Here is a 10558-nt window from a genome sequence, read left to right on the forward strand (position 1 = left end):
CAGTATTAAACTCATCATTTACGAGACTTGAATTTAAAATTTCTACTAAACTGTAGTACAAACTGGCCCGACTCTGAAACTTTTTTAGCATTATAAGATGGGGATAGAACATGTTTTGGTCGTTGGAAGTTTGTCCCCACTGCTGCTCTGCATGTTTAATCAGTCATGCATATGTGGCATTGGTCGGCAAGCCGGACAGGGAGTGCTGTATGGAGGTTCATTTATTTCGGCATTCATTATTTATTTGCTCTTCTTTTCCTTCCCATTTTATTCTTTCCCAGTTAAAGGATTGAAAACCATTAGTGCAGGTTCACTTAATTAAGCAAGACTTATTCTCTTAATTTACCAATGAAACCAATACCTTAGATTTGAGTCACTATATATATCGTACACTCATATTATAAAACTTGTAACTGTATAATACATGATAAGTCTTTCAAATACACGTAAAAATTTCTCCTTATCAAGGGCCGATTAAGTAGAAGTCAAGCTTTTAGCACATACGCAAAAAGATAAATAGTCTAAAAGTTAAAGCATACAAAACTTTTTGGTACACATAATTTGATTGGAATAGATAATTTTGAAGGTGAAGGAGAAAGGGAAGTTAATTACCATTACTACAAAATTAGCTCGGAGAGTGGTGATGGTTTTAACTTTTATACAATATGATGTTGGATAAGACTCTTCCAACCCAACAGGATCCTCTTCAGATCCTTTTGGTGAGGATCCTGGGGATCCGTAAATCGTGTCTGTTCATCGTACATTTTTTTTCTTCAGGTACTGTTTATATTTAATTTCAAATAAAAATATTTAAAATGATGTCTGACCGCACGATATACGATGAACGAATATGATTCATGGATTTCCGGAATCCCCACAAGGAGGATCCGGCGAGGACCCGGATTCCTTTCTAGCAGGTAATTTACCTAGTGTCAAATAATAAAGCAATAATGTCGGTTAGATTAGACATACCAACAGGATCCTCTCTGGATCATTTGTGAGGATTATGGGGATCCGTGAATCGTGTCTGTTCATTGTACATTGTGCGGTTAGTTTTTGTCAAGTACTGTTTGTGTTTAATTTTAAATAAAAATATTTAAAATAATTTCTGATCGCACGATATACGATGTACGATGAACGGACACGATTTGAGAATCCCCAAGATCATCACAAAGAGGATCCGGATTCTTACCTGGTGGATCCTCCGAGGATCCTTAAATCGCGTCTGTTCATCGTACATCATGTGGCCAGTTTTCGTCAGGTACTAATCATATTTAATTTAAAATAATTTCTGATTGCAAGATGTACGATAAACGGACACGATTTAAGAATTCGTACAATCCTCACAAAGAGGATCCTCCTCAACATAAACAGCAAATGTCGGATAGAACCGACATTAGCTCACTTTTAATCTGACACCAATGTGAAGCGGCAAAATTCCCGCCCATATGTCCCTTAACTTTGAAGAGCGCATTCATGTTGGATAGTGACTTTTTACAAAGGATTTTTTAGGTATTTTATATTCTAGTGTGTCGGATATGAGGATTTATCCGACATGAAATTTGACCCTATTTCAAAACCTTCGGGCATCTCCTTCTCCTTCACCTTCACCTTCGCTTCCCTTGGAACTGCGCCGCTGCTCCTTCCCTTGGAACCCTCGGGCATCTCTTTTCCAGCCTCGCCGCCGCTGCTCTTCATCTCCTTACAAGGTATTCTGCTGTATTTTGCTGCTAATTGGTACAAAATTAGGGCTTTCAGATTCTACCTAAATTTTGTTATTGATTTGGTACAAAATTAGGGTTTTCGATCGTTGTTATTGAATTGGTACAAAATTAGGGCTTTCAGATTCTACCTAAATTAGGGATTGGAGGATTAATCTCATTTATCTTTCGAATAGTTATATGTACTATTGTGTTCTTTTTAAGGAAATTAAACTGTGTAATGAAAATCAGTGTTTTTTTTTTATCCCATTTATTTTAGATGAGTACTAATGATGAAGCTGTGGATGAACAATTCGAGGAGCAATCTGAGCATTCCGAAAGTGGTGAGTTTTAGAGAATTTGTAGATGATTTTTATCTGGTGAGTTTTAGAGTATTTGTAGATTATTTTTATTTGCTAGTAAAACACCACAAAATGCTTCGTTGGCGAAACAAATATATATGAAGTATATTGATTAGTCTACTTTCCATTCAAATGAGGAGAATTATACTTGGTTATTCACTCACCATCCAACCATATTACTTTATGAGGATCACAGAATCAATAGACTTCATATATATTTCTTGTTCAACTTCGAGCTTGTGGTTCAATGCTAAAGGACGGATTACAAGACTTCTGTAAAACTAAAAACTTGAGGTTTCGGGTTCAAAACCCGCTGCTAGTGTGAAGCAAGACTTGTGGCATCTCTAAGGTACCGTTTGGTACGTGGGACGGGACGGAACGGGATGAGCCGTTCCGTCCCACGTTTGGTGTGCCTAAAAAATGTGGAATGGGTTGTCCCATGGGACGAAATTTGGCTGATTTTTCGTTCCATCTCTTCCCTCTGGAACGATCCGTTCCACATCCGTGGAATACAAATTTATAACATTTTATGACAAAATTTCTCCTTATCTTTTTCAATATTTATATCATATGTTCCGTCCTGTTCCGTCTCATCCCGTTCCGTCCCGTCTGCGTACCAAACGGTACCTAAGAGTCTTTCTAGCCTTCAAAAAAAGTAGATAACCGTAACTTTTCACCAATTGTCTTTCTTTTAAATATATATATTTCTCGTTATGTACACTTTTGTTTATTTACGCATTACAAATATTTGTTTTTATTAATAAGGAATGATGCTTCAATTGAGAACTCAACGCAAAACTCGTGGGCCTGGCAAAATAAAATGGGCCAGCAAAGATGGGAGAGAAAAAGAATATTGTGAATTTGGTCCGACTGGGAAATGCATTAGTGCCAATAGTGTCAACTTTTCTAAGTTGATTGCGTCTGAGGTCAAGGATCCCAAAAATCTTCCTTTGAAGACTGATTGGCGATTGATTGATGAAGATGTCAAGGAAGTTTTCTGGAATACAATACGTGTATGTATTTTGTTGTACATTTAAATAACATCATTAGCAAAATACATATAAACATAATTAACTAGCTTTTTTTTTTAATGTAGGACACTATTGCTTTTCGTGATGAAGATCTGGTTAAAATGCCCCTCATCCGCCTTATGACGCTTTCTATTGCCGAGCATGCACATAAAGAATATAGAAATTATTTGAAGAAAATCTTCTACAGTCGCAGACAAGGGGAGGATCGCTTACAGTGTCCTCCTAATGTGGATCCCGGCCAGTGGGTGGAGATGGTGCGATATTGGGATAATCCAAAAACGATGGTAAAAAAATTTACGATATAATCTTCAATATTGATTTACATTCGTTTGATATTTTCTTTTCTTACTTTTCAGGAGAAGGCTGAAAAAAATAGGATCAATCGTCAAACCAAAACTATGAACCACACAACAGGATCAAAGACATTTGTCAGAGTTCGGGAAGAATATGTGTGTGTAGTTCATTAGTAACTTATTAATTTACAATTTGTTTAATATTATGTATTATGATTGAAAATTATTTGTTTTGTTTTCATTGACTTATAATTTAAGAGGAAGGAGCATGGAGAAGAACCAGATCCTATTGCTTTCTTTCGCATGACCCATTCACGGAAAGATAGTACATGGGTTGATGAAACGGCTCAACAAAAAGGGGTATTTGATTTTATAAATATTTGTGTTTTCATTTATCTTATGACTGATAATCTTTCAATTTATTTATCTTTGTCTTATGACTACTAATCTTTCATTTTTATTTTTAAATGTTATATGGTAAGGCATCTATGGAGAGTGTCGTTCAATCTAAGGTTGAGGATGGAGGAGAAGACACTCCTGAACTTCGAACTCAAGTCTATGTCGAGGAGATGGGTCCTGAGAATAGGAATAGAGTTCGAGGTTATGGACATGGGGTGACACCTGTGATGGTGCCGTATGCTGCTACTGGTTCATCAAAGAGATCATCGAGTAGTCGAGAAGCCATTGTGCAGGCTGAGAACCTTAAATTGAGGAGGAATGAAGAGGCTCGTACTACAGAGTTAGATGAGTTAAAGACCCAGCTTCAACAAATACAGGCGACGCAGCAGCAGATGAACCAGCAGCAGCAGATGATGATGATGATGTTTATGCAAGGTATGCAGCAGCCACAGACTTACCTGCCATGCCCCCCGGCACCACAGCATTCGGAGAGAGAGGGAGGGAGAAGGGGGGAGAGCAGTCGTTATCTTCAGCAAATACAGGCAGCGCAGCAGCAGATGAACCAGCAGCAGATGATGATGATGATGTTTAGGCAGGGTATGCAGCAGCCACAGACTTACCCGCACAGCCCTCAGGCATCACAGCATTCAGAGAGAGAGGGAGGGAGAAGGAAGGAGAGCAGTCGCAAAAAGATGAGAAGAAAGAAGTAGGGAGGAGGGAGCGCAGGGAGGAGGAAGAAGGAGAGCTCGTCGAAAGATGAGAATGAAGAAGTAGGAAGTAGAGATTTTCTGAGTGTGTCCGGTACACGGAATGACTTTGATCTAGTAAAATTTTCATCTGCAACATTATTAAACTCTTAAATTCTTAAAATATGTCTGGAGTTTTCAACTCTACTCCACGTTTTTTCATTTTCAAGTTAAGCAATTCTCCCCAATAACCTAAAATTCTAACATGTCCTGTTAAAAGGAATATTCCACCAACGAAAACATATTTTTTATTTTTGTCAAATAATAGATTTTACTAAATTAGATGTTAGATTAGTTATCATCGGTCGAATTCATTTTTGGTAATAAACTCAAAATATTTATTTTTGTCAAAGATTCAAAAAACTTTCACACCGTGCTATGCATCGAGAATAGAACTGAAAACTCAAAATATTTTTCGGATAGCAAAATACATTTTTGGTAATAAATTTTCAATAAATCAAACAAAAAGAAATAAATTCGACAAAAATAAAAAAGGATTATTTCTTTTCTTTTGGTTGGAAAAAAAGAAGAGAGTTTATGTAGTAAATCGTAAATGAAGCCTATATATTCACGAAACCGACCCTACAATTGCAAAATCCAGGCGGTCTTCGCTTTTCGTTGTCCTCTAGAGAGAGAGAGCATCCCCGATTCCAGTCCCTAATTAGGTAAAACATATCTCCAATCGACCAATCGGAGGAGGATCAACGATCTGAGTGAATCGATTTCGTTCTGGTTAGTTTCCAGTTGGTTGCTCCATTATTAATATTGTTGCGTCTCCCGTTTTGGGATTCTGGTGTTTTGGCTTTCGCGGGTTGATTCGTGGTGGTGTTTGGTGTTCGGATGATTCTTTTGGTTGAATAGGGTTCGGAAGTTTACATTTTTGTATTAATGGAGTGGTAAAATGGTTTTAATTTTATTAATTCGATTTGGTTTAGGATTTGTATTTGATTATATCTGGGTGTTTAGATTTGTATGTGTACAAACCGCATAATAAGACTGAGACTTTGTGGATTATGATGATTAATTTGGATGCTTTGTTGAAATAAGTGGTTCTTCTTTTAGGTTTAAAACTATAATTAAAGTGGATAGGTGAAATTAAACTGAACCTGGAAGTTGTGGATGGCGCTTCTGAATAAGTTAATTGCATTTGGATTGTGGTTTCGAAACCTCGGATTATGTTAGAATGGTTTGCAAGATGGAATTTTTTTTTGTGCCTTCTACTCATGAAGATTGTTAGCTTAAGTTCATTTCATTTGGTGCACCATGCATCCATTCAATCACTTAAACGTTTTTTGAGATCAAGTATCATCGATATCAGTTTGTTTAACTTTTGTGATGTATGTTTATTTAAGTTATTAAGAAAACATCACCTCAAAAGTCACAAGCTTTAAGGTTTGAAATAATCTAATAAAAACAGTATGAATTTGGTTTTCCATGGTGTCATCGAAGTCCAAGGTGTTCAGTGTTTGTTTGGGTACAATGGCTGGGAGTTGGCCTCGTTTTCCAAATGCCCGCACTGGGTACTAATCGGTACATCCAGTGTGGTTGTTTCACTTGGGATCCGCTGCACTGGTTTTGAAGTTCCCACTCATAAGCTGTGTGGATATGCACATTGTGGTTGTTTCTGAAACCATCCCCATACATAGCATTTTGCAAAAATGTGGGATTATCATTGTTTTATTATCCTTTTGAGTGATAATTTGAAAGACATACGTTAACCGTAAATTAAAAAAAAAAAAAAATTGCTAAGATCAGATAAAAGAATCACTTCAATGTCTAAATGCTTTGAAGGCTTACTTGTCAAACAGTGAATTCCTGTAAACAGCCTAAGCAAACTTGGCTCTTTTCCAATGGACAAAGGAGTGACTCCTAGCCTCTTTGTTAATGATGGTTCATTCATGGAAAGGTTCAGACAACTTCAACAAGAGAAGGATAAAGATAAAGGTTCCGCAGCAGACGAGTCTAGACCAAGTAAAGTTGTTCCAGGGACCTTGACTCCTACCACCACCGGTAAAACCAGTGCTGAACTGAAGGCTAATGATGCACGCAAGGTTGCCGCTGCTTCAGGTAGCAAACTTGCTTTCAGCTTGAAACAGAAGTCAAAGATTGTCGCACCACCTGTTAAGTTAGGTGCGGATGAGGATGAAGATGAAGCAGATGCTGCAAATGTTGCAGCTGGTGTACCAACTAAACGGCAAAAGTTGGGTCAGCCGGATGCCGTAGAGGAATCATACAGACAAGTGGATGTTGGTAATTACTGCTTATATGCATATCCTTTAACTTTGTTGATTGCAATTAAAAGTATTTCTCAGTTAATTTTTTCAAGAACAAAATTGGAAGATCAGCCTTTTCTATTTTGCTGCAATTCTATTTTATTGCTAATAACTTTAATGCTTGAAATGATTAACTATGTACTTTTTGCATATTTTCTATTCAACCGAAAATGATGTATGACAAGAATTGATTTCTTCATACATCAACTCCTGATTTGTTAATTGCACTTTTATTATTCAAACTATTTTTCTGCCTTTTCACCTCATCATAAATAGTTGTCTTATACTGCTCTTCCTCTTTCCTTAAATGTTTTTCTTGACTCGTTTAGTTTTCCTCTTATTTTGTTAAAAAAAGATCATGCCCCTCATTCTCGTAAGTTGTTTTAGTGGTGCAAGTTGAAGTTATATCTCTTCACCAATATGAAATTTTGTTGTATGTTTTTTTTACACATCTGTAAGGCGAGTTGGAGTCTGGATTTCTAGTATCCTGATAGAGCCTGTGGACTTTTATTTTCTATATGTGGTGTGTGGTGCCATTTACCACTTTTTTAGTCTGCTAGTTGAGAAGGGGAGGTGTAGGACTGTTAGGTGTTTGTATATTACTGGTTCTTCTTTAACGATCAATTAAAATTTGACTGAAAGAGATAGAAGTGGCCAGTAAAAACAATTTAAGTAATTTGAAATTGTCCCTCCAGTAAGTACCCTGTTATTGAAAAAATCATCTCAGTAATTGTGTTCTCTACTCTTAACCGGTGTGGATGAAAAGGACAAAACATTCTTGAATATTTCTTGTCTCATTAATGCAGCTAATTCCTTAAGTTCCTATCAACATTGGTGGAAAGAGATGTTCAAAGAAAGAATTGGAATATGTGGCACCCCTGCTACAAGAGTAATTTGCATTCCCTTGTTCATGCTCTTGGTATTAATCAGTTTTATAAGTGATATGCAGCACCACCTTTCCCAACTGATTCAACAGTGAAGATAGTTGCTGACAAACTAGCAAGTTTTGTGGCTAAACATGGAAGACAATTTGAGCATATTACACGTCAAAAAAATCCAGGAGATACTCCTTTCAAGTAAGTACCCTATGAAGTTTCCACCTAATTATTTTTTCTGTTATGTACAATCTGTGTGTTGGCATTTATGAAATGCCAACGGAGAGTGATGTGGGGTGTGGTTCACTATAGTTGTAGGTTTGGGGGTATTGTTTTTGTTGTCGTTTTCTGGTTTTGCTCCTTCCACTTATGGTAGCGCATATGCTATATGCAATGGGGGTTTATTTTGTTTGCAGATTTTTATTTGACGAGAGCTGTTCTGATTACAAATATTACGAGTATCAGCTTGCTATTGAAGAGAAAGCACTTCAACAGACCAGGGATTCACAAACATCTCGTAATGGTGGGTACTAGATTTCCAGTTTGGTGCTTTTGCCTTCTGTTTTAATAAAAAATTAAAGACAAATTTGCCAAAACCATGCCTATTCAAAGTGAATGTAAGCATCAAGCTTAGTGGAGGCATTACAATGGGTTTTGTGCATCTGTATTTGTGGGTGTGTATCTGAGTGAGTGCACCATCTGTATATGCTATGAGTATTTGAGAGTGTGTGTGTGTGTGTGTGTACTTGTTGCCAAAAAATAGGATTTTACTTTCGTCGATCAATCAAAATTCACCCAAATAATTGTACTGACACACTTTCTATGTGCAGTGTTAAAAGTTCTTGCCTCAATAGTGTGATACTGTTGTCTGATTAACTTTTCCAGTAATAAGTCATAAATCTTGCGTCAATTTTTGTTCTTTGCCTTTCATGCCCTAATAATAAAACATAAGTTTTAACTTGGTTGCTCTTGAAATCTTGTTTTGCTTTAATAGAACACTACTTGGTTTTGAGAAATACAAGACTGTCAAATCCATTGGTTTTAATGTATTCAAGGTCCTTGTGTGCCTAGGACTCCTAGTATTCTCCCATTGTCAAGATTCAATATCCATTTTTGTGATACATAATATGAAACCTGGAATGTGATTTTTGGCTATGCATCACTCATTAGCTCTTCTGCTGAAACATTAGTTTGGTTTGAGACTCAGATTTTGTGGTGTTAATATGTGTATAGGAGGTACTAGCATGTCAGCTTCCAAATCCACAAGTAGTTCACAAAGGTCTACTGTGAATCATCCAAACTACCAAACTTCCGCCTCTGCTTTATATGATGACACTGAGGGAAGGACAGGTATATGATATAACATCTTTTGATGCTCTCGAGCCTTTTCCCCCTTCAGCTTTGTATATGCCTATGCTTCAAGTTGTGTATTTAATTGAATTTTTGTTATCTGGAGATGACAAACGACGTAAAATTGCTTTGTTATGGGAGTGCATAGTGCGCTTGTGATTTACGTCCTAGAATCAAAGTTTCTGCTGGATTTTCGTTTTCATGTAAGCTAAGCTTTGTAGTGGCCATATCATATTATTAGATGGTTTCTGCACAAATTCCTATGTTCAAACATCTGTATTTCTCAGCTTTTCTATTTTTGCGTTGGTATTAGTTTAACTAAATGTTTTAGTGTTGATTGGTTTTACTGCTTGGTCTGAAACTTACTTGTATTTTCGATTATAGGTGAGCTCACTGCACCAACAGGTGCAGATCCTATTGCCATGATGGAGTACTACGTGAAAAAGGCTGCTCAGGAAGAGAGAAAGAGACAACCTAAACAATCGAAAGATGAAATGCCCCCTCCTGCTTCTCTTCAAGGTTCATTTTTGTTACTCATGGAAACCAGAAGTTTTCTTTAGTTATTAGGGAACTTTCCCTATTTTAGCTCTTATTTTGGTTAGGATAGATGCACGTAGATGGTCCAAATATTTGTTTTTCCTCACAATTTATTCTTTTTTGTTTATTTTTTCGGTTCGTTCGCAGCACCTTCTCTTAAGAAAGGTCATCACATGGGCGATTACATCCCACAAGAAGAGCTGGAGAAGTTTATGGCTGCTTGTAACGATGCAGCTGCACAGAAAGCTGCCAAAGAAGCCGCAGATAGGGCCAAAATCCAGGCTGATAATGTGGGTCATAAACTCTTGTCTAAAATGGGTTGGAAGGAAGGTAAAACTCTTTCTCTCTCTCGTAATTCGAATGTACTGACTGCCAGATTTTTTGGTGGTCAATCATTTGTACTTCCAAAGGGAGAAACCTGATGATGTGAATGAACTTCAGGCGAGGGTCTGGGAAGCTCCAGAAGAGGAATTTCGGATCCAATAATGGCGGGTAATGTGAAGAAGGACAATTTGGGGGTTGGTGCTCAACAACCTGGAGAGGTGACTGCTGAAGATGATATATACGAACAATATAAGAAGCGGATGATGCTTGGTTACCGATACAGACCCAATCCTCTGGTATTACCCAATCTTCCATTTCCTCCTTTTGCGCGTCTTTCCAAGTTTAACATAAGGAAGGTTGTGAAGAGTTTTTATCATGTTTCTGTGTCGTCGCCGAATACACTGTCTGAACATTTTGTGATGCGATGCAGAACAATCCGCGAAAGGCATATTACTGACTGATTTGGCTGCAACTCTGTCCCCAAGACATATTTGTGAGGTTGGTAAACTCATAACTGCATTGGACGTTGAACACCTTTATGATTGGGGTACAAGGAGATTTTCGATAGGTAATTTTGGACACAACAAATTTGTATCTCTTTAAGTCTGTTTTGTGATTTAATCAAAAACCTTATTTTTTATTTTTCAAATCATAAAGGCTTAAGCGAA

General features: G+C 37.2%; 2 protein-coding genes across 6 annotated transcripts; both read left to right on the plus strand.

The window, feature by feature from the left end:
- The first annotated feature begins 1398 nt into the window (after positions 1-1398).
- LOC103413325 (uncharacterized) lies at positions 1399-4678 on the plus strand. The gene is made up of 7 exons (XM_070810309.1): positions 1399-1709; positions 1981-2044; positions 2828-3075; positions 3159-3377; positions 3450-3542; positions 3645-3746; positions 3869-4678. The coding sequence occupies exons 2-7, from the start codon at positions 1981-1983 to the stop codon at positions 4493-4495; spliced, it is 1353 nt and encodes a 450-aa protein (XP_070666410.1). The 5' UTR covers positions 1399-1709; the 3' UTR covers positions 4496-4678.
- Positions 4679-5023: 345 nt separating this feature from the next.
- LOC103413335 (SURP and G-patch domain-containing protein 1-like protein) lies at positions 5024-10558 on the plus strand. Of its 5 annotated transcripts, none has more exons than XM_008351810.4 (9): positions 5024-5263; positions 6340-6781; positions 7754-7880; positions 8096-8202; positions 8913-9029; positions 9414-9548; positions 9714-9896; positions 10008-10186; positions 10321-10558. In XM_008351810.4, exons 2-9 carry the CDS (start codon positions 6382-6384, stop codon positions 10345-10347), a joined length of 1275 nt encoding a protein of 424 aa, XP_008350032.2. In that variant the 5' UTR covers positions 5024-5263; positions 6340-6381; the 3' UTR covers positions 10348-10558. The 5 variants fall into 5 exon arrangements, with proteins under 5 accessions (XP_008350032.2, XP_070666423.1, XP_070666417.1 ...); XM_070810316.1 differs by having other exon boundaries at positions 5119-5263; positions 6323-6781; XM_029096904.2 differs by having other exon boundaries at positions 5122-5263; positions 6357-6781.

Source organism: Malus domestica, chromosome 02, assembly GCF_042453785.1.
Source record: "Malus domestica chromosome 02, GDT2T_hap1".
NCBI lineage: Eukaryota > Viridiplantae > Streptophyta > Magnoliopsida > Rosales > Rosaceae > Malus > Malus domestica.